The 25555-nt window shown below is 35.9% G+C and overlaps 1 protein-coding gene across 2 annotated transcripts in view; it reads right to left on the reverse strand.

The window, feature by feature from the left end:
- RORA (RAR related orphan receptor A) overlaps positions 1-25555 on the reverse strand; it is a 334831-nt gene that overhangs the window by 169499 nt on the left and 139777 nt on the right. The window contains exon 1 of one of the 2 annotated variants that reach the window (XM_062000131.1): positions 13741-13763. The exons of the other annotated variant lie outside the window; for it this stretch is intronic. Within the exon in view, the coding sequence (XP_061856115.1) occupies positions 13741-13759 (19 nt within the window). The 5' untranslated portion in view covers positions 13760-13763. Of the gene's footprint in view, positions 1-13740; positions 13764-25555 lie in introns of those variants that run through there. 2 annotated transcript variants of the gene reach the window in all.

A 25555-nucleotide genomic window follows, 5' to 3' on the forward strand; every position in this document is an offset into this window, starting at 1 on the left:
TCAGTGCCTAACTGCCTTCTTAATGAACATAACAGGGAACTGCTGAACAATTTTCTGCTTACTCTACCACAATTTTTCCTTTTCCTCCTTTCCCTGCAAAAAAGACTATAAAAAATCCTCAGGCTCAGACTTCTCTGATTCTTGGATGGGTCAAAAATCATAATTAGATCTAGATTCTGTCTTCAGATAATGCTGAGATCTGTTTGGTTTATCTTTATAGAACATTCCTTCAACATATGTTACAGCTAGTGTCTCAGGGCACACTCACTTTATTTTCAGCTGTGCTTTGAAATATGAGAAGTAAAATAGCCCCAGATTACCATTTTAACTAAAATCGGCCATTGTTTCATAGTAACTACAATACAAAGAAAATTGACCCTTTCTGAGTTCTTGATCACATTAGTCACAGGCAGTTTTCTAAAATATTAAGTCAGTTGGAGCCCAAAGGATAACATGACTTCTAATTCAAGGTAACTGGAATAAAGAAAAGAGAAGAGAAGCTGATTAATTAGATCTGTACAGTGAACTAATTTGCATCGCTATTCTCACTGGTTTTCTAAAAAGAGAATCAACGTGTATTTGTACTTCACATCATCTGGTTCTTCCCCACATTAAAAATGACAGGTTTTTCAGGCCCAAAAAACCAATTTTGCTACAAAAGTGTACTATTTCCTACCGGGAAACAAATTATTTTTACTGAAGTAAAATTTCCCTCATCACAAGCGTGTTTGGGATAAGAAGCATGGAAATTTGTTCTTGGTGTTCTTCCAAGGACTTGCAGGACTTCCAGTGCTGCTATTATAGAAAATTTGAGAGGTTAATTTAAATTATTTCATGCATATCGTCACCACATCTATCATGTCACCACTTCTGCTCAGTAGACACAGCAGTATAACCCTTCCCTCCAACTTAAGCCTCATCTTGAGCCTATGATGGGTTACCAGTGCTACACTAAGGATGCAATCATGCACCATTCCACCAATCCCTCCTCTCTTTTCAAGCCACAAAAGGGATATCCGTAACAACTCTCCCTAGAGAACAGCAAAGCAAGTAAGGGAATAGATCAAGCGATCTTTGCCTTGTTTCTATCCTAGCACATGAAGATGCAGAAAAATGTGTGAGTCATCACACTGAATTTTCCATTCAAGACTGATGACTGAAATGAGAGGTCTCACAGCTGCTCAGTAACACCATGTACTATGTTGGAGGAGATCCCATTCAATACATTGACATTTCTGTTTTAAATCACGTTTTTTTCAACAATGAAATTTTACTAGTAATCCCAGCTGCTTTACTGAAGTATTTTGGAGGTCTGAAGATCCTCATAAATTTCTCCTACCATCTATGGCTGCACTAACTTACGTGAGCTGAAGTGGCTCTGATACTCTGAAATAAATCTTGTTTCATGGCTTCGAAGTATCCAGGCAAATATTAGCCAGGTAATTCCCCTTTGACTTCTTGCCTCGAAAAGTGATACAAGGCTTGTCAAGCACTATCAAACTGAACTTTAACTCTTCTTCAAATCAGCCTAAAATGCAGAGATAGGAAGAACTGCACTATGGTCCACATTGCACTGTTTCTGCAACAGCAAAATAATCAAACCTCTTTTCAAATATTTTTGTTTCACTAGTCAAAAAGCTGTTTTCCAAACTAAGACTAGATGTGCCATGAGCATCATCTTGTACCCTAGGCACACTTTCTAAAGCATTTCTTCATTTTTTATAGGATTGGTTTTGTATAACATAACTTTTTGCCTTTCCCAGAATAGAGGACCCTAACTTATTTATGCATAAATATTTCATCTTAAAATGATCAGATTCTTTTTCACGATCCCATTTCATTTAACTTTCTTTCCCCGGACTTTGTATTTGCCAACATTTTGTTTAGACTACATCTTTTGATAACTCAAATAAGTAGTTTATTGCTATGCAGGCTTCAGGAGTGAAACGTCACTGGCTGAGAGGGAGCAAGTATTGGACTTGACAGTTTGGATGCTGCTTCCTTTCTCGGAGATGACTTTTTTGACAGCACCAGAAAGCTTTGTCTGTTTTCAAACTCTAAGATATGACAGGGACTCAGAATGCAGGATAAGACAGACCATTCCAGGTCAGTGTTTTTGTCTACACAAGCTTATGGTCTCTTTGAATTTATAAACTAGCAAAGGAAAAGATGTTGAGAAGTGGAGGGGGAAGAGCATCTCAAATTCTTGCAATAGGTTGCTCTCCACAGCCAAATCCTGACGTAATTCAAGAGGAACCACATAGCCTTTGTTAAGATATATATCCTATGCTTAATTGAGAAATGATTCTTAATAGGTCCTGGAGAGCTACAGGTCTCTCTATCTCTCAAATGGGAAACAATCATGTCTCACGGCAACTCATTACGTATTCTTTTTGTACCATGAGTTGTTTTAGAACCATGAAATTAGTTCTGGCAGAGTGTAAAGAGAAACACCCATGAGATGAGACTGAACGAGTTATGTAAGGTTTCCACACATTCCTTGTGAATGTTAACTCTTCGTGGCTAGAAGTCAGACTTTTTAGATGAAGAAATGTTCATGTAGCACACAAAGGAAATGTTTTTTTTCTTCTCCATGTTTATGTTTAGCAAAGAACCTTCCATTTCCCATTGTCACTTGATGTTTCAATAGTTACCATTAAATATGACTGTTACCAATGAAAGAAGTTTACAATATCTATACATTAGTTGAATTGGAGCTGCCTGAGCCAACAATTGACCCTTCTGTGTGGTACAATGAAAACTTTTCAAAATATATTAGATCTATTAATATACGTAATTTCATATCAGAACACAACTGCCAGAAAACAAAATCAATGCGATGATCTGCCTGATGGGTTGGACTCTCCATCAAGGATCACAAGTCTTTCCGAAGACTGTAGCCACTGTTAGTATCAGTGAGCTTTTAGCCTCTCCGGGAAGAATATTAGCCTTTGGATATCGGTGCACACACTTTTTTCTAGCTGTTAGGTTTTGTGAATTGAAGGGTTTTAAAGCTGGAATTCTTTTGTTGCCCTGCTCAACCTACAGAGGTACAATGACAACTGGGGTCAGGTTAATGGTATAGCTCAAACACACGTTTGGGGCTGGGAAGAGATTCCTTGTGCTCTCCTGCAAGGTCAGGAAACTAAGCTAAAACTTTTGTTCAGCTTTGAGAGCTATGAATAGGGTCAGAACGGAGCTGCAGCTCAAGGTACATTTAAGATAGAATCTTTTGTCATTCTCCTTTTAAAGTGAGGCTTCAGCCTATTGCTGACTAAACTGACAAGCCAGCCCGTGATACATGCAGTGTTCATGCAGAGACAGAGGGAGGAATTTGTGAGACTGTCAGGACACAGTAGGGTCTGTATAAAAGCACATATCACATATCAGTCTTCTTGAATTGCAAGTACACTCATAATTTCTCAGGATATGAAGAAAAAAAACAGGTTGAAACTTCAGTGAAAGCTTTAATTTGTTAAATTTGTGTTGAAAAGATCTTGTGTGAAAACCTCATTGCTTACTAGGCCTTTAGGAATGCTACCTAATCAATGACCTGCCTTCACAGAATTGCTAGAAAACAGGGTAGTTCTTTAGAAGTGCAGATCCTTTGACTTTTTGAATTTTAACAAGAATTTCAAATTCTTTGACAAAAACATAGTGCAATAAATGAGAAAAAAAATAACCAAACTCAGAACAGAAGCAATACATTAGCTATATTCAGAAGCTTAGCTAAATGGAATAAATTTTCACGATATGGCAGAAGGTGACCACTGCTTTTGAAAACAACATTCCACATGTTACATATATATCAGCCTCTGAGGAGAGAAATGGTTAATGAAAGAAACTCAGAAGATTTGCTTTTCAATTTCTAACAATTTTCTGTTGACATACTCTGGTACACACATCACAAATACCAAGTCAGAGGCTTCCTCTTAACCAATGGATACAGAAGTTCCAAATTGCAACAAGAAAAATGTCCCATTGACTTGCTCTAAAACTGAATTAGGCTATTAAAAGAAACAATTTTAGCTGCTTAAATATTTCTCAAAGCAAATGAGACCCTGGAGTTCAGCAAAACTGTAGTACTCTTTCCAAAAGTCTTATTTTCCCCTCTTTAAATGTTCTGGAAAGCTGCTCTGAAAATGATGCCAAAATGTAAAACTGAAAAACACAAAGGATATTAAGACTGTCTGAATTACAGATGTCTCTAAAGACTAATGGCATAAAGATGTGAAACAGACTGACCTTAAATGTCCTTATTCTCAACCTGTTTAAAGATCTTGTGTTTGTTCCTAATAGTTTACTTTTATACTTGAGCTGGCTGGAAATGATAAAACCATTCATATAAATCTTATAAAAAGAGACTAAAATTGCTCCTTCATGCAATGGAGCCCAATGCTTATCTTACAAATAGGGAAGATTTCTAAAATCCTTTCCAACATTTCTCTACAAGTTAAAGCATTTGAGAGGAAGAGATGACCAACAGGCACATACAAATCAATACTCACAGTGGAATAACAGCACTTTTTGCAACATGTCAGTGTCTTCCCTCAGCCATTAATATCTGAAGAATCATTCACTGGCAGCTCATAAAAGAAGAAATACCACCTTGCCCCCAGTCCCCCACAATAACAAACACTTCTGTTGACAAAAAAAAGAAAAAGACAGAAAATCTTTCAGCATGCCCTTCTTATTTACTACTGCAGACACTTGCAATATGAGGGCATAAGGAGTGAAGACGGATAAAGCCTTCCAATGGTGTAATTCGTCTTTAAAGTTACAAAAGAACAGAACAACCCTAGCTCTTGGAATTATTGCATGCTACCTTTACAAAATTCCCAGGATTCTACTGACTGGTGCCTTAAACAATGTTGGTTTTATTTTCTGTAATGGAAGGGTTATAACTAAGGTCACCAGAAAACCAAGGCAATTGGTTGTCATTGTTTTAGTAGAGGCAAAGCAAAACATTTCTTTTTACAATTACATCATTTAATCATTCTCTTTTTCTTTGTCATTCCAGAGGAAACCAATACAATTTACTTGTGAATGCAGTGATGTGCATTGCTGGAAATGTACCACTTTATTCCTCCAACTGATACCTAATATTTTAAATATATCCCTGAACTGATGTTTCAAAATATGTTTCTGCATATCAACGAACTATGCAAGGACAGAAATTCAACTCCTTTACCCTGAACCTCTAGGGAGTGGAAGTTTCATACCACTATACCCTGATTCGCTTCAGCAAGATTTTTTTTTGTTTCTAACTTGAGACTTCTTTCCAACTGACAGTGAACTGAGACTGGAGCTTTGAATGCACAACATGCATGACTGAATGCGTGGCATAGACAGTTCTACCTCAAACTGAAGGAGGACAACATAAGATATGACCCTCTTAAAAGCTGCTCTGAGTCATCAGGAATGTGTTTTGCACTCTGGAACACCCCTGGCTCCGTTTGCTCTTAGTAGGCACAAGATGCTTTCCACTTTCCTCACTGCTGCTTTCAGATTGGTAGAATTGACATGAGACTGAAGAGTCAAATTTTCCAACACTTTAGGAAAATGTGAGGTTTAAACTAATCTCCAATTGCAAACAGTAGTAAAACTGACTAGAAAACCCCTTCTCTGCCTGCCATTTGAGCCTCTCAGTGAATTTTCATCTGCGGATTTTGGGGACAGGTAGGAATAGGAGGAGACTAGTTGCACTCAAGTAAAAGGTTCTGACAGAAAACCAAGACATGGATTGAATTATGATTTTATCCAAATTTTGATTACTTCAACATAATCTCCAGCTCATTGGATTCTGACCTACTGATTTATCCTAATACAGTTAAACTTTAACTCCAATAGTCGAGTGAATACCTATCACCAGATGAATTAATTCTTTGCTCAGAATGAAGTTGATGACAGCTCAAAGATATCTTACTCCCAAAGTAAGGATCTTCAACTATAATTGACCAACTATTTGTTAGTCCAATCAAACATCCATTATTACAGTTTATAAAAGCAAAGGCAGACTGAACCCTGTTAGAAAGACAAACAACACTCTCATTCCCTCCCCCAACCATCCCCCCAAAAACCTGTAATACTAAAGTAGAACACAAAATGATCCTACATTTCATACGATTTCCATCTTTTTATGGTAAAAGGTCAAAATAAACCACAGCACTTTCTAATGCTGAGAGGAAAACTTCATAATTCATTTACCTTCACTTTTACAAGTATTTCAACTGTGAGCTTTGTGGCTCATCTCTAAAGAGCCTGGGGCACAGCCAATGGATCTTCAATATACATTTTGGTTGGTGAAATACTGCTTGGAATACTTCCCTTTTTCTTAGAAAAGTCAAAGCCATCAGAAATCAAAATTTTCTGCTCTTTCTCTATTTTTCAGGCCTTTAAGGAAAGATTTATTGCCAAGTTGAAAATAGTGCCTAACTGCCTAACTTCACTAATAGTGAAGTTTTTGTAACTTCATCTTCCCTAGCCAAAATAATGCAAGTGACCAGAAGCAAAAATACAAGATTTTCCATGTTAACAGAATATTTTCAAATGGCCATTTCAAGTGCTTAAAAAAACCCCCTAAACCAAAACCATGAAAAATAAATTGTCTAAACACCCTCCAGTTTTACAAGAAATTTGGTTAAATTTTTATAGTGACAGCAAAAGATCAATCACAGTATCAATTTTGTAGACCGTGGTACTCAGAGTTATTGAAAAAACGACTAGAATTTCTGAATAGGACAATATAATTCTTCTATACTTAGCTCTGAAGTTATGTATTATCAAAGAGTAGAACAGTTTTGACTGAAAGTTAAAAAAAATAAAGCAAGGAAAAAAATAGAAAAACCCCTCCCTGGTTGTACTGATTTCAGTAAAGTGAGAAGTAACTGAGATCACTGCTGTAACGGGAAATGCCAACTGACTAATTAGTGATAAAGCTTTATCTGCAATATATCAACCTGAGCTACAAACCAAGCAACACTTACTGCCCAGGAGCTTCAGAAGAGCAATACTACCATGGCAAGTGAGAATAATAGAACTTCACCATTATTCTATGCAGCCCTATTTCTTGACAAACCAAACAAGTAAATTTTTAAAGTTGATAAATGTATCACATTTAATAAAAATTAATTTCTTCCATCTTTCTACATAAAAATGCTCAACATATTAAACCTAGAATTTTGGTTAACTTTCAGTAAAAAGCAGGAAGCATGTATTCAGCTAATTTAATATATTTAATATACCCTTTCCTGCTATTCTGAGAGCTGTCTTGTATTTATCATATCAATGCTGCATTTTTAAAAAAATGCAAATGTAGGAAATAAAATCCAATAAATAAAATGCACTTAAGTCAACACTTTATAAATCTACTTCACTAATACTAAAAAGGGCATATTTTGATATTATTTTTTAAAGCAGATATAGTATTTAAATTAAAAATTTGTTGAAATATCCATTTTTTTAGCCCTCACCGGAATGACATAAGCAATATACAATAACTACAATACCAGCTGCTTGTCTGTGTTAAACCCAACATGCAAGCACTCTGAAAGAAACAAAACAGATTAGATACTAGTGTTGCATAATAGTTTTACAGACTTCCTCCATCTTTACATCTATTCCTCCTGCACTCCACTTATGGTTCCATGGTTTAATCTGGAGAGGTGCTATCATCTGTTACATATTTCTAGATAGCATACAGAAATACGAGCAGAGTAAGAGCTGTTAAACTTCTCATTTCCTTCTAGATTGTGGTTATAGCACTGAGCTGCCTTCCATTGCAAGTGGAAGTTGCAAGTCTCTTAAGATCATTGCTTATTGCCGCTCCTGTGATGGAGACCCTAACATTATGAATTAAAGTATCCAAAGGAAAGGTTGCTGTAGTTGAGCCAGTATAACTTCGAGTACAATCTGTCCTTTTTCTCTTTGGACTTGTGCATGTATCAAATATTTTCATGTTCATGCTCTCCTAATCCTTATCCAAGACACAGCGCCTATTAAAGGGCAATGGACACTGCAGTCTTCACACTGGCTAAATTCTGCTGTCTAGATCATTATCCTGTATCTAAATATATAAGTGGTTTCACACTTCATTTTTCTGCATCTAGAATTTCACCTCATTTGGAGACATGAGATTTGTTTTTTAACTTTCCTCCCTTTTTAAAGATTCTCCAGTATACAGTTCTATGTTATATAGTGGTCATTTGGTTTTGTTTCTCTAAGAAATACATCCCTAAGTTAAGCTTTCATTCATGATCCTTTAAAAAAATAGTTTCCCAGCTGTGACAATATCAGAGACTTAGTTACCTAATAAAAGCTTCAGGAATTTACTCTGGATATTGATGATTCTTTCATTAAACCTGAATATAGATGAAAAGCATTGCCCCTTATGATAAACCATATTCTGGACATGCTTCCCCTAGAGGTTTAGACACAGTACACAAAAATCTTATTCACTGGTTATAAAGTTTTTTTATAAGGAAAATATTCTGATGTGAAGAAGTTCCTGAGACTTGTTCAGAAAACTACATTTCTCTTCTTTATAGGATGTCAGAAGAAGCCTGACAGAAATCTAATAAAAACATGAAAATGAGGTCAGCTTTCTTGAAGGGTTGTAGGATTTCTCTAGAGAAATTTACAGAATGTCCTGGCACAGAGGTATTTTCTTGAGTCATTGACTTTGTCTTCTATGGTTCTATACTATTCTATAAGGCCCTGTACTCTCTGCTGAGTACAGATGTCCCAGTTAGGGAGACATTTCATTTTTAATTTAATTCTGAGCACCTCAAAGGATGGTGAGCTTTAGGAAGCAATAGAATTACAGAAGAATTACATTTAGCCTTCCAAAGTAGTAGTAATAATAATAATAATAATAATAATAATGAGAACAAAATATTTATTCAACAATTAAACCTAAGTGACTAGACTTTATTGCACATTCAATTGAAAGCTACAGCCATAGCAACTGCTTTCTTCCACTGCTGATTACACTCTTTACTGCAGTTCACATAAAATCTGATTTCCATGCAGATCGAGAGAAGAATAAAATAGTCTGTCCATTTTCTTAACTCTATTCCTTCTCTTAGCTGTCTGTACTGTCCCTTACCATGGCATTTGGTGAGAGACTGATGAGCTGAAGAAGCTGTTAAGATGAAAGTGTGTGCAATGAGTGTTAAACTATTTTTACAGAAACCAGATTAACTTGGCTGAGAATTAGAATGAATATTTGAGAAACCACGCTTAACAGTCACAGGTAAGGGTTCTGTTAATATAAGCCAACATCACCAGCATCCTGCCTTTGCAGTAGTTTATACCAATGATGTGTTAACGTGGAAGATGAAAAGTACATCAAGTTCTCTCCAGCACTGTAAAAGCACAAAGTTCCATGGATTATACAGAAAAGCTTGCATGTAATATCAAAACACCATATTTTGGCTTCCAAGTTTGACAAAATGCACTAACATATTACAGTCTTCCTGCAGCTTGCACTTATGGTAAACTATCTGCCGAGCTTCTAATTCTCTCATGTTACATACAACTTCCTACTTATAATGTGCCTACCGAAATTGCAAGGAGGAACTCTGGCACCCTGCAATTTGTACAAAACCGCACATAAGCATCTCTCTACCAACAGACCATGATGCACTTAACAGTACCACAAAGCCTGGTCCCTCTGATTAAGAAAAGCACTAAAGTAACTTCAGACTAAGTGGAATAGCAATACTGTGCCAGTTTACTGTGGTACAGGGTATGCATATAAAACAAGTACTGCAATTTCTACGAAATGGTGACTGATTAAACACACAACTGAAACATTGGAAACAAGGCACAGGACTCAAGACTGGCATACTAAAAGTCCTAGTCCAGTGATTAGTTTTTTACACAAAGTGGAAGAGCTGCACTGAGGCAGCCTGAGATGGCTCCAATGCAGAATGGTCAGTTGCCTGTTGGTCCAGGGTTACCACACCTGCTAAAACACAGTTCTAATCCCTATTCTTATTAAAGCAGGGCTGGGCCTTGAATTTAAATGTCTTTGGCAGCCTGATAATAAACTCATAAAAAGAAATCCATTCCGCATTCAGATGAAGTACATAATTTTGTAGGTTACTTGCACATTAACAGGGTCAGAACTATACATTTGCACTAAAAGAGCTGGAGACTTCAGAAAGGGACAAATCCATTCTTTTTCTGTATTTAAAGATGTGACAGTAAAATGTAAAGACATTGTCCAAACCTAGAGTTATGTCTAGAAAGAGAAGGCTCTTCCTGCAAACTTTGGTGGATATTTTTTCACATATACTGTTGCATGCAACACTAGTATGTTAAAAAGTAATTATTCTAAATCTCCCATATATAACCAAGCAAGATCAAAGCAAAGGTCATCTAACTGTATATACTAAGTTATTGGTTACTCTGCTCCCATATTAATGTACATAAAATGTTAAACTTGACATTTGTGTCTACAACTTAAAAAAAACAAAGAACATCACAAACACGAAATATCTTAAAAACATACCTGTGAGGAACATGTCTCAGTAACAATGATATAATGAAGGCATTTAAAAATTATTTTTATTATTATATCAGAGATAATCTATATAATAATAATTTAGAAAAATAATTTGAAATACAAATAATGAGAGGAAATATAATGGCACAAATCCTATTTGATTATTTTGTAGAAAAAGAGCAAATAACTATTCTGATATATTTTTAAGACTTCTGTTCACTAAAAATAATTTAGCAAGTGAGTAGTTTTGTCCTGTAATCACCTAAATACTAGATTTATCCCTTTATTTTCCTACTATTTTGTATTGTTTACTTGCTTAAAGGTGTTTCTACAATTCTTACAGAATTTCCTGTCTGCCCTTCCATTCACATGTAAATCTGAAGAGGAAGAATTTATTTACATAAACAAACCTGTAATGATCTTGATGCCTAAACACTTACAAAGCCGAGGCATAACATTTCAAATTGTGTAACTCAAATAGTGCCTGACAAGTAGACTTAACAGCAGAATATTGATCATGACATCAGGACTATCTGGAAATTTGTTTAATTCCCCCCTCCAAGCTCCTGAGAGCAAAGCTAGGAAAGGAATTCCCTCTAGACTTGTATGAGGAGGCTAAGTAGTGCAAACTCACAGCTATAGTGGTGCAAACTAAAACCCAGATTAGTGAGGGCTCTGGTTCTTTAACAATTCTGACCAGGACATGATTGACACATAGGGCTTTCTAAACCCTGAACCAGCTACATGTTCCAAAATAGGATGAGATTTTTGCTGCATTACATTGCAAGAAAAAAAAAAAGGCATCTATTTTTAACAATTCTTGATACTAAACCTCATTTGACATAAATGCCCAAGGGAGAGTTAACGCGGAGCAGGATTTTTCTCATTGTCTTATTCCTGCTTCCCATCAAGAAGGGTGTAATTATTTGAAAACTAGATGATACTTTCCTGACTTGGAGAAGATAACTTAAACAAAATAAAATAAAATTAAAAATCACCTTTTCTTCACATTGTACTGCAAGTGTAGGCATTATTCTTCACTTGAACATAAGTCATTTAGCATTTATAATGTTTTTTGCTCCACAGATCAAACAGCATTCATTACAGATTAATTCATTATAACCTGGAATTCTCTCAGGTTTTACTATATCATCGTCCTTGCTTTAGAATGGAAAAGCAATTAAGTGACTCTCCAATACCAGACAATGTGCCAGTGGCTTAGTGAGTACCAACACCTATGAATCTGGAAGTACAGGCTCTCTCTAGAACCATCATTTCAGTCTCTCAAAACAATGGCCCACAGTCTCTGGCCTCATAAAATCAGAATAAGTTAACTCATCTCCATGGAGTCAGATTCATATCATGTAAGTACAATCAGAATCAGACACAAAATATTTAATTAGATTTTGGATGTGGATTTTTCATCCCACAGTGATTTAGTACAACTGAGTCATACATCTATTATAAAAGGGTAATACTGACTTCTTATTAATAGTAAAGATTAGAGGTACTTGAAAAGAAAATGTAGTGTGGGGGGGGGGAAGGGGGAGGTTTGTTTGATTCCTATAGAATTCTGCTTTTTTTCACCAGAGTCACTGTGAAGGCAAACAGAACCAAGCCCAGGCTAGAAAGCTCAAAGCCTAGTTCATTACTACAAGATCTGTGCTACCTGGCCTCAACCATTAAAGCATTTATGCAAAACAATTATAAACAGACCCACTGAATTCAGGAACTAGTCATATACTTGGTTTTAAGAGCTGAAGACAGAATAGCACCTTATTGTTTAATTTGCATTAAAAGCCATCTCACAATCCTCAACTTACACTATAAAAACATAAATGAGCTAAAAAACAAAGCAGTTGTGCAGAGGCTACAACTGCATTGGCCTTTCTGCATCTCCAGAGACCAGCTAATAAATCCCAGCTAGCTAAAGTAAATAGTCACAAAATCAAAGCACTTTTGATACTGAACATATTGAATTATGAATTCAGTTCTGATAACTAATTGATCAATTATCCCATAAGAAAAAGAACTTTTCAAAGTGTAAAACTGCATTAAGATTACAGAATACATCTAAGAAATCTATTTTAAGAAACTGTTACTAAAAAAAACCCATGTAGGTCAAGTTCTAGAATCTTTCACAGTCTGAGAAGTCTGGAATTCATCTTTGAGTTTATAGAAGAGTTTTCAATTTATATTAACACCTTGAGAATGAAGCCTAGGCTCCAAATGCACAGAGCTGAATTCTGCAGTTACTACTTAATTAATAAGTTACTAAGTAGATTGAGAGCCAAAATGCTTAAGGACAAGGGGAGTGGAAAGTGCAAGTAGCTTCCCTCATTCTCTGTATGTGCTGTGTAGTATACAGAAACAGTGTGGCTGGAAGCATATTGCCTAGGGCTGGATCTCGTGGTTGATATGACACTAGATTGCTTTAGAATTTTAGGGACTTTGATAGCTTAATGGATAAACATGTCAAAGAAATCCTTGTTTGCTTCCACAATCTACTTGCCCCAGTAGAACCAGTGACAATTTTCATCAGTAGTTCTGAGTAAGCAACAAGACTTCTCCACAGACTTAGAAAAGCTGTCCAAGACACAGGCATAAAGCCAGCCACGAGGACAGAAAGTGAGCATATTTTATTCTTGCTAGATGGCAGAGTTGCCACCGCAACATGTTCTCCTTGTCAGCAGCCCACGGTTCTGGCAGGGTTAACCATGACAGACTCCCTCTTCAGAGTGGGCTACCGTATAGCATCAAGACAGACATTTTAGAAAGTACTTCACTGTACTGATTAAAAGCAGGTTGTCTTTCCTCCCTTTTCAAACACTTTCTGAAATGTGTGACATTGTTCCATTTTAAAATTGTTTTCAACTGATTAGTATTTGTATCCATAGTGCCAGGCAGTGAACAAACATAAAACATGCAATCCGTCAGCTAAGGACATGCAGAATGCAAGATTGCCTGCTTCAGAAAACTATCCAAATTGTATAGTAAGTATAATTTTAAAACGATTCTTAAAATGGAGAGGGATAGGGGCTGTTTTTAAGTTTGTATTTATTGTGCTCCATTTCCTAGAGTCCACAGTATCATACAATCCAAACTCCTCCTCCCCACCCCCCAATCCCCAGCCCCTGAACCCAACAAAGCAGAAATTGCAACAGAGACAAAAATTGAAAGAAAATCAAAGAAAGATTAATACTAAAAATAATGAGAGGAGAGAAGCTTACCAAATGTGAAGAGATTCATTGCTGATCTTAGCCTTTGCAGATAGTAAAGGAAAAAATTGCTAATTTCTGTGTCTCTAGTACTGCAAAACCCATCTCAAGCTTTGACAAAGTTTACTCATTTCTCCACCCTACACAGGTATTTGAGCTTGCTTCCTAGTGCTGTACTATAGTACTAAAAGAAACCTAACAACCTACTGTTGCTGTTTCTGTGTTTGAAAAGCAGTCTGGGATCACAAGCCAAAATCATGAATACACAGAGAGAAAGAAACAAAACTTACTCACTTACATATATGTGATATGCATAATGAGAAATAGCCAGCAGCTTTTATGGCTTTGCTTCTGCCTTAAATACAGAATAGACTTCAAGAGCTGCTAGCAATTTAAAAAACACCAGGAGACAGGGTGAAAAGCATTTCTGTTTACTCTCTGGAAGGGAAACAGAGAGGAAAGACTCACCAATTCCCACACCAGTTTCACATATTTGGTACCAAGATATGAAGGATAAAGTTGTTACTCATTTTAATTGGGAAAAACTGGTATATGCCTGCTAACAAAATTTTTATGCTATCTTAGCTTATAGTAAGTTTCATATACCTGCTTCAAAACACAAAAAAAATTGAAAATGTAAATCCAAAGCTTCAAAATCCCAAACACAATAGAAATCTTAATTTTTAAAACACATTGGTGTTTAACGTTTAGTCTTCCCTGTTGCCCTGTAAAAGTGTTCAAAGATTATACAAAAGAGTCATCAAAAACTTTCCTTGGGACCAAAGGCTAATAGAAATGGATACTTGAGACTATACTCATACAATGTGGCCTTTGAGTATTTGGCTTTTACCTCAGTGTAGATCCTTTGCTTGCCATACTCCCCATTAGAAATATTTCTAGCCATACTAGTGTGAGCCTTGAATTTATGATATAGATCCTTTGATTCATTCTTTGTCAACAGATCCCAGTCAGAGCCTCTGTAGTACTGCCATCTTTGAAAAGAAATGCCAACTTTCATTTTTCACTGTGACAGGGTGAAAAACATGCTCTCATAAACTAAGAATTGACAAAAAGACCTCATAAATGTAAAAACAAATGCAGACTTTCAAGATTAAAATAAGATGTCCCACTCTTACTCATTTTTAAGTATCCGCCTGCTTTCTGATTTGTTTTCTACCATTAAGAAATATTGGGAAAATTGTATGAGAAATTACTTCCAGTGTAATTGTGCATTTATTTGCTGATCAGACGTTTCAGAATTGTTGCATCTTTCTTTTTTTCCATGGCAGCATAAGAAAAAACATATCAGAAGCATACAACCAAGCTCCTTGAACTGTTTTTAACTGTATACAGATAATTACTGCCAAGCTGCCAAAATTCTGTTATTCCCAATTTGACTCTAAAAGAGGAATGAAGTAACACTAATGACACTGAAATTTCAGCACATTAACATTTTCTTCTTGTGTTGTGGGTTTGCTGTCATTTGCTAGGATACACACCTGTTCAAGAAACAGGGTAAATGTCATTGCTGCTTTAACATTTTTATCATCATAAACAAAATGAAAGAGCTGTGTATGTCTCAAAAAAGGATAGGAAATTTTCACAAACATCTGAATTACCATTATTTCAAGAAGTCTAGAGTCTAATATTAATGCAAAAAAAAAAAACCCAAACACCTCCAAACAGACCAAAAACACTAAAACAAACCCCAAGCCTAAAACCAAACACACCACCCAGAAGACTAGTTTTCTCTATGTGCATAAATCCACTGTCATTCAATACACATTTTATCAACTTCAAAATAGGCTATAACTTAGGGTTTATGGATGGACTAGTTATATTTTTTGTATGATTAAATGGGCAAAATCTATGAACATCAATTACAGTTAAAGAGGTATCATCACCCAGTAAGTACTAGTCAGTGTATGAATACTAGGGCTTTTTTCCTGCAGCTTCCCTTCCCTCAGGTTGGGAACAAAGTTACTGTCTTTTCCAAGCTGTTTGACAAATTTAATAGTGATTTCTGTAACACAAGAGCTCCCTTTCTTGTATGTTGGCAGTGCTTACCACTTACTACAAGCTTGGATTTGATACATAAATAATAAAAGCAGAATAAATTAGATGCAAATTAGAAACCTTAGAAGCAAAATTAGAAGAAAAATACAACTTGGAAGCTAACTGCGTTTGTGAAACATGATATATTCAAAGTAAATTTTTAAGACACAGTAAACAATCTAACTACTGTTGACTTCTTCAGGAAGAATGCAGGTAACAAGACTGACTAGTTGGTGGAAATAAAGCATAATTTGACTATGCTTGGGAAGCTGGAGGGCTTAAATCTTGCTTTTCTATTGTCTTTCTATGCAGGAGGCGGCACATCGCAAATTGAAATGTTTTGTTCTGTTTTGATCAAATGTTAAATCACAATCTCACAAAACCTCCTGGTGGTACTGTAAGGAATAACACGAGACCTAAGACTGTTCAAAAAATCTATGAACCAACTTTGTGCTTACCTTCAGTAACACAGCTTCAGTGTCTTTTAGGGCTAGTCTGATTGAAAAAATCAGAATACTTCTTCAAACTGTTAGCATAACAGTTATGCATAACTATGAGAACAATTCGGATCCAGGAAAAAACAGTAGCATTACTGATTCATACACAAACCTGAACAATAACTTTCTGAGCTTTTGCATGTTATTACCATTTAATCACCCGTATATCCTAAGCAACTGGTGATTAGCATATCAGCAACACCTCCAGTATGAAAACTTTGCTGAAGACAAAGTGAGGAGTTTAGGTTTATACATTTCTACATTTCCACTTAATGCCAAAATATGCATAAACAGGCAAAAGCACAAGGTACTTCCAACTCTATTCAGCCCAATTACTGAAGCAATGGAATACTCAAAATTAAATTTAAAATGTTTATTGAGTAAGTTAATGGTGAGGATTGTCAAATTCTAATTTTTCTATTACTGTTGCTTTTTTTTTTTTTCTTGCCTTTGAGGAAATTTTTAAGTATGAAAATAGATTTTGCAGCTACTGAATTTGGATACTGAATTTACTTGCTTTTTTGTATGAGATTGTAAAATCACGAACCAAATGTCATAGTGAAACCAGTAACAATACAGTCAAATAAACATCTTTTTTTTTTTTTGAGAAACATCTTTGTGAAAGCTTAGCTGTTTATACCAGATTTATAGCACAATGATATTGTCATCAGAGAGTTGACAGGTAGTGGGGAAAAAAGAAGGGTCCCTTGCCCTGCAGCCCAAGACCATCTAAAACACAGATATAAAACAACACTTAAGAGTTTAATGGTGTTCTGCAATACTGTACAATTCATTTCAGGACTCTGCAATGATGATAAGTGAGCTGCATTCTGCATCATGTTACAATGTGGTAAAAGCATGCATCCTTAAAAATTTATATTAAATTTAGCCACACTTACATTTTATTAATTTGACATGTCGAAGTAAGAATGTTTAAACATTTTTTCTGCTGCAGATGAAATTCTCATGATTGACGATTTTTAGAGAAAGCCTTTGTGATTGAAGGCTCTCACGAAGTACACACTAGTATACCTTACCTATTATAAAGTCAATATTTTATTGGACTGTTTGTGGTTGTAAAGCTGATCAGACAGCATTTAAGTATAATTGCAGGAACCAGGCATGCTCAGAAAACAGTAGAATGCCATTTTTACTATAATAATGTAAAAGCAATGAGAACTCAGGTAAAGCAAACAAGTGGAAGATTTCAGTTAAGCAGCTGAGAAACATTTTGTCAATATCAGAAGTATCATTTTAGATCGGTGTTTGCTTTCAGAGTGAAATGGCTTTAAATGTCATAATTCTCAGCTTGAAGTAAAAGGCCAAATTTTCGGATGCATGCATTTCATTGTGATGTGCTCATGTCTTGTTGAAAATATAAGCAAGCTAGTGTCTGTGACACCTGCTGGCTGCTAGGCACTTCAGAAAATCTAGATGGCATCTTTTCTTTACCAGCATCTCTGGCTGAGTTGGGCTCTTTTGTGAATGAGTTTGCAATGGTAACAGAAGAGATAAAGGGAGAAAAGCATATTAATCAATTATGACAGTTTTGAAACATTTGGCTCTTCAAATAGTTCTCTTCTCACAACCATAAAACAAAACTCCCATAGACAGAATTGTTGTAAGGCTGTATCACAAAAACTGTCACACACAACTAACCTAAACTATGCAGTGTCAAAGCAATATTGGAAGGGTTATTAGTGTTCTGTAGATAGCATGTAACACTACAGGTAAATGTTCAGGGGTTACATAGTTCATGTGCAATCCTCTGATTTCATTTTAAGGACAGCAGGAAGAGACACACATATTTAAACTGAAAGAGGCTTGCAAGAGGGCTTGAAGAAATCATTGCTATGTGTGATATAGATTAGTTTGGAAATGAGGAAAAGGATTTATGTTTTGATTTGACCAAAGCTCTCTATATGTATGATGTAAAATTATCATAAGCTGTTCCAGCTAGATTTAGACTATGAGTAGTGGAAATACATTTAGTCACTTTCACTTTATTCAATTTAGGTTGAAAGAGCTGGAGAATGACTAATACTGTGAGATTTCTATTACACCTATTCCCAAATGAGTCCAGGACTACTTGAGAAACTTTTGCCCATGTAGCTCTGCTGGTTAGAGGTGTGATTTTTTTCCTTTTTGTTTTGCAACTACATCAGCAAAACCTGTAGCGCAGTGGCAGTTATACCACTATGAGTATTTTCAATTTGTAGCTTATTGTATTCAGGGAACTGACAGAAGCTGCATCATCAAGGCAAATTTTTGTTGTTGTTGTTGTGTAAATGGGGTTTATCTCACACAGGTTTGGTGGCAAAGCTCTGCCAGCAATCAATCCGTAACACAGATCAGTAGTCTCTGCCATAGGCATTTGTAGTGTGCCTGTATCAAAACTGTAAGGTAGCTTCCCGTTTTGCTACAGAACACAGTTCTAGCATTTTGCAAAGCTGTTTTGCAGAAGTACAGATAGACAAAGGTTTGAAATTTACAATGCTTACATATACTAGTCTTCAAGGCTTGATATGATCTGGCTCCAGTAGCATGGAGGCTTCTACAATGTGATATACTGACTTATTTGGAATGTCTACACGTGGAAAAAATGAATTATAGCCTAGAAGTGCCTACCTGTTTCTGCTGACTACAAAGAAAATCTATATAAGCAGTTCAAATGTAAACGTTACCAATGCTAGCATCTAAAGGTTCATAAGATGAATTTCCTCCAATGTGTGCTCTCATATCAGCCTCATTTCAGTCACAACAGAGATTTACAGGTTACAATATACACACATTATAAGAGATATTTATTTCTGTTGCACCTCCTCAAGCACTGCAAGCTTTCAAAAAGCTAGCTGCAGAATCACAATCTGCTACATGAACACTAGAATCAGCTATACAGATCATTCTGCCATTTGGCTGAAGAAATGTATAGACTAGAACAAGTACTGAACTGGAGAAAAAAAAAAAAAAAGCTAAGCCAGTGTTTGCCAGAATTTCAAAACTTCTCATTTTTAGGAAAAATTCCAGATTCTCTTGTGACACAATGAATTGGTATGAACACCTACGAAAAAACTGTCTTCAAGAACCATTAGTCAGCAAGGTAAAGGAGAAGCAGAGACCAATTAGTGATGATTTAGAAGCACAAATGCAGCTCTTATCACATGAGACACGATTTGACCTTTCAGCAAAAAGACAGAAATACTACATCTTTGTTTAGCTATGTTTCTATGTGCAACTCCCCTCCCCTCCTACCAAAACATTTAATTTTATAATATTAGGTTATCTATTCTACTGTAAAATGACAGGACAACCTAAGTCTGGTGTCCTGTATTACTCAGGTTTGAACCAAATGCCTGAGAGTAAAATAAACTCCCTTCCTCCAGCCATACTACACATGGTCAGATTTGCAATTCTATGTCCTATCAACTCTGGTTTTCTCACAGATCTCTTCATTACTTAATCCATAAAGCATGAAAAATCTTTTTTAAAATCAGCAACCTCCTATTCATTATTTTTCTTACTGCACATATTTATGTATAATCTTGAAACTAACCACCGGAACAAAAACATCTAGATATTTTTTTCCCCTTTCAGCAGGTGGGAGGGAGTAGTTGCAAAGTAACAAAGGTTGATGAATATTGGATAATTTGTTGGTTTAAAAATTCAAAATACAACAAAACCCAGAAAGTAATAGAGAAGGCTAAAAACTCAAAAAGGTAAAAGCAAATGATAATCCAAACAGCATATCTGATAATAAAAATCAATTCCCCCTTCATTTGAGGTACATCTGTGAGAATGTGTAAGAGCTGCACAACTAGGGCTCATTTGTTAATCGAGGACGGTTAACTCACATGTTTACTTCCATGTATCTGTGACAAGGGCAGTCATAAAGGTCTATAACCATGTCGGCAGCAAGCTCATTCATCAATTCTCAGAAAATTCCACATTGCTAACACAGTAACTGAAGTTCAGAGTCTAAATGACTCTCCAAATATACTCTTGTCATTTAAAGAAAGCCAAAAAAAAAAAAAAAAGGCTCAACTCCAAAACATCAAAGAATAACAAGCCCAAATCATATCACCCAGAATGAACAGTTGTGACCAGCTTAAGACCAAGGATTTACTGTACCACAATCTCAGCCACTAGGTTCAGCTCTGAAGGTCAGGTGCTTTCAGCCACACTCAGAAGTAGTCTAGGCACACTAAATATAAAATCATTAAAAGCTTAAGTTTCTCTAGTTTCCATAAAGCAAAGTCATACAATATAAAATGATACATTTCCACACTCTACAAAATACTAAAAGCCTAATCGGGTGAGTTACAACCAGCCACAATGACTTCACTATAAAATTTACACAAGTGCTGAGTAATAATGAATAAAAATAAAATTATATTCATGTTTGAAGTAACTAGAAGGGAATCTGGTAAGACATTTAAGCCCACTAACCATCTACTTCCTTCACTGTTAGTGTTGAGCTGGTGTCTTGGTGGCAGTGTGCTGTGATCTGCAGTTATCTCTGCAGTATCTCAGCTTAACGAGATGAGAATGTGTTTCCAACATGAATCGATATGCCATTCTCTGCTTCTTTATCTATGGTAAGCTTCAAAGCTCTCCCTTCTACAAAGGCCTAATGAGAACCAAGCACAGTATCTATAGGATAAAGTTGTGTTACAAGCACAGAATGGCAATTAATTATAATGAATGCAAACCTGGAATTCAGTAATACTCTATGGAATCTGTAACTACACTACTTTTCTTGCATGTGTGCATCATAGAGTTGAAGTTACAGATATTTGCCAACTGGAATGAATTACAGTCAATCTTTTAATGATTTTGAGCTGACTTCATGAAATCATGCAAAGCTTTGAGTATGAACAAAATAATAGCTATCAGGAAGCACGTTAGAATTTGGAAGTTGATCTAAGTCCAAAATAAAGAAATAAATGCACAGAAAACTAAGCTCAGATGCAACTTCTACACTGCCCAGAGAATGAGAAACCAGTGTTTTTTGCTGAGTACAGCTATCAGCCTCTGAAAGCAGACAGATTTTTAACTGTCACACACCCCCACATTTCAGCTTTGCATGTACAACATCCATATGTAATAGATGTAAGTAATCTCAGTAGCAATCTTGACCTCACACATGGAAGCACCCACATACTTCTCACACCCACAAACACTTTCTCCCAAAAGTAATTCATGGAACACATAACAATACTATTAAGTAAATGTTCAATCATTAAATACATAACCCAAAATTAGTGATGTGGGGATCACTAACTTCTAAAATGAAACACACTAACCAGAAGTGCAGATAAATAAATTCTTTTTAATAACTAAATTAAAAATATTCTTTATCTTGACACAGATGGACAAGTGGGGATATAGATGGAATCCTGAAAGCACTGATTTGCTTTTTTTTTCCCCATTACATGTGGTAGCATGTTATTTGATAGCATGTTGTCGAGTACTGGTGCTCTACTTAGGAAATGGATATGGCAGAAATTCTGATTAGTGCAGCAGTTCCTTAGAGGTTTTAAGTGGGTGCTTAAATCACCTTCAGTAGGGCATGCATAACGAAATGGGGAGCAACTGTTGCATCGGGTCTGACTGGAAGCGTAAAACAGATCCTTCCTCAGCAGCACGCTGACAATAAGCAGTTTACTATGCTCCAAACTGCAGCCCTCAAGGGATCACACTATTTTATTGGAAGAGAATCACTCAAAGTAGGTTCTGTGCTCTGTGGGCTATGTACATGATTCAGTTTTACATACTAGTTGGCCAAGATAACAACTGTACCTGTACCGAGACAACAACCTTGTGAGATCCTTATGTATTCCATACTTGTAGGAAAAACACAATAAACACAAGAACAATTGTACTATATATTACTCTGTTTGGACTAGAGGTACAAATTTTGTTTTCATATCCAAGGAACAAAAGAGATTTTTTTCAACCCAAAGCAGAACCCCAAAGACTGATTTTACGATGGGCTGGCAATGAATTGAAATTTCTGCAACTGATTTATTTCCTGCCACTGCCTCCTCCCTATGGTGTACGTAAATTACATACTTTATATAGATTCAATTTGCTCTATGGTATAACAAAAAAGGTGGAAGGAACTCTTTTTAAGGACTGCAGTTCATATAGAAAGCAATTCCCACAGAAACCTATCTTTTTCAGAGGGCCATCTTCTTCTCCACTACTGCCATTCCCTTCATGTCATGCATGAAAATGCTTCACTAGTCTTTGCTTCTACCAAGTGCAGTTTACAAACAAAACTACTATCACAATAATTTCCTCAACAGAATATCACTATTTTCCTTCCCTCATTAGGCGTAGGATACACATATGACAAATTATTAAATGAAAAGCTACTTCAAACTGGAATATTTAACATTTCCAATACAAGAAGAAAACTAAAATAGTCTTCTCATGATATTATGTTCAGACTCATTCTGCATAGAATATTGTCTTATTCAGCTGAGTGGAGTTAATCTTTATGGATATCTAGAACTCATCTATTGAGCCAAAAGAATATAACGAGAATGTCTGTGATACACCTGTTTTCCACATTCCTCTCTGCTCCCTGGAGCAAGTTGTATCAAAGGAAAACAACAATGCTTTGTGAATACCTCTTCCTCCTTTCAAGTTGTCTGAGGAGATAAAGAGCAGGTCCCCAAAAAGCCAATGATTATTGCATAGGCAACTGTGGAATACAGTAACTGTATTTAACAGATGTGTATATATTCATAGCACAAATTGGCTGCAAAGGAACATCCAGAAAATTTACCTTACATGCAGACTGTTACCAAAATATTTCACAACAATGTCATAGGAAAATACTACCAAATGGCTTATTTTAATTTTTAACCACTTCTTCCTCCCAATAGGAAATAGGAATTAAAAACCAAAGTTTTTACTATTTTTTCAGCTATTCGAAATATTCAACTCCAATAATCTGAGCACTACAATATATGCATAGTTACACATTTTAGATAAATCTGTATCAAGACAAACATATAAAGTTGCATGTGGCAATTCTCAAAGGTCACTCAGCCTTATTTTAATGAGTCTTTATGTAATTTTCCATTCAGTTACTGTATCAGGAAACAGTAACAGCCTAGAAAATGCATGATGTGCACAGGCAGTATGCTTCCCTGTTTTTCCAAGCTGATACACGATAGGAAGAGTGGTTGCGGAAAACTTCAATTATCAAGCTAAAGGAATTTTCATATTCCAGGTGACTATATCAACCTTCTTATATAAAGAAATTTACTGTAATATTCATGATTTAATAAAGGTACAAGTGTGTGTCTCCATTACCTAACTGCTTACCTATTTGGTCTAATTTTGAAAACAGAGGTGGGAGAAAAAAAATCACCAGTCACTGTGGTTTCTCACATCCGTAGAGAGTCTGAACTATGTTTAGGCTCTCTGCAGCAGCCTACTTCAACTAATGTATTCTAAGTAAGGTTGTCTTACTTCCCACCTTGCAGAAATTGATAGCACTTCTCATTAGAGTGGAATAATTTGTACTCAAGGTACAGGTACAAGGACAGTTGCTAGTCCTCACTAGTGTTTCTTTTGCTTTTGCTTACTTTGTATTTCCAATACAGTAAAAACCAAACCCATTATAAATAAAGTCCTTTGTTAAAAGTGTCTAGTTTTTTCATGACCAAAGAAAAAAAGTGTGCTACAGTTGAATCAAGTACTACAGTTCTGTTGGCATGCTCTTTTTCTTCTGAAGAGTAGCTGCAATGTAAGATGAAGCCATTTCAAAGAGCCTTCAACTACATATCCCAACATATTTCCACTCAGTCACTTAATAGGATCAATTTTCATGAAAGAATTTCCGAAGTTTCTAAGCAGTCTATTCTAATCAACAATAATCTCAATTCCTTCACAGTTTATCCACTTAGTATGCTTGCCTTGTAAACTCAACATGACTCTTATTCCTTAATGAGAGTACTCAGGAATATTTTCATCACACAAAAAATAACACTGCTTGAACCAACTGGTGATAGCATTGTGTTCAGAGTGTTTATAGCATTGCAAGAAATGCACAGCATGATTTGGCTTTCACCCAGATGAACTTAACTGCAGAATCCTCAACTAGCTTTCATTTCTGCCTGATTCACCCATCAAGGGGAATGGATGAAGATCTCTATAACAATAAACTTATTGATGGTATTTAATTAGTTTGCACTTTGGGAACTGAGGGTTCTGGGACACAAACACATCCTTGCACATCAGCTTATCTATAATAAGTGTCTTTTGAGTGTGGCCTCAACCTCTTGCAAACATGTTTAAGATACCTTTAACATAAAAGACTAACGCAAATCTGATTTTTCTTCCAACTGAGAGATATATCTATAAAGCATTTGCTGAAGGCCACACAGCTTCTGAGCAGTTCATGTCTGTATCTGGTTTCTCCACTAGAAGTGCTGAGAGAATACTTTTTCCATACTGCACCCTTAATCCACTACAGGTGTGAACAAAAGACTAGCATTCCTTATAAATCCTGCACACATGGTAACTTAAAGTTTAAGTGAAACCATGAGTGCCTTGGACCTTTACTAGAGTCATATTCCTATGTCAGCTTGCATTCACATCACCTGTTGGTCAACATTTTGCTACAATGTTTTCAAAGAAAAAGAAATTAGCATGACTTAGAATTGTGATAGCATTTTGCTAAGTCTCAGTATTGACATACAATATTCTATTGGCTGTGTACTACCACAATTTATTTCTAACAGAAATTCTGGCACCTTTTCAGGATGAGGATGCACAGCAGTTCAGACAGATAGAAAACAGACATTGTCATCTGAATACAGCTTGAGAAACAGAAAATAAGTGACCTAGTCCAACAATTTTCCATTCCGCAGTACAATAGGCTGAAATGTAATGACATTCACAGTAAAACTAACTTGCACTTAAGAGCAGAATTGGGATGGATATCATTTAGAAATAAAATGATGGTAAAGTAATTTCAAAAGAAATTGTCCATGTACATATGAGGCAGGTTTGAAACCAATATACAGTGACATATGACAAGGTCCTGGCAATGACTAACCCTTTGAATTTTTTTCCCCCCTTCTTTCTACCAGCAGAAACAAACAAAAACCTTTGTTTTCCACACTTCTTAAAGTTCTACATTTCACCATATTGTGATGACTTGCTTCAGTGCTATTAGTTCGCCTTTAAAATTGTCTGAGATTTGTAACTCCTGTGTTTGTCTGTGTAAGTTGCATCACGTGAAGAAATGACACTCC

The sequence above is a fragment of the Colius striatus genome, chromosome 7 (genome assembly GCF_028858725.1).
Source record: "Colius striatus isolate bColStr4 chromosome 7, bColStr4.1.hap1, whole genome shotgun sequence".
Lineage (NCBI taxonomy): Eukaryota > Metazoa > Chordata > Aves > Coliiformes > Coliidae > Colius > Colius striatus.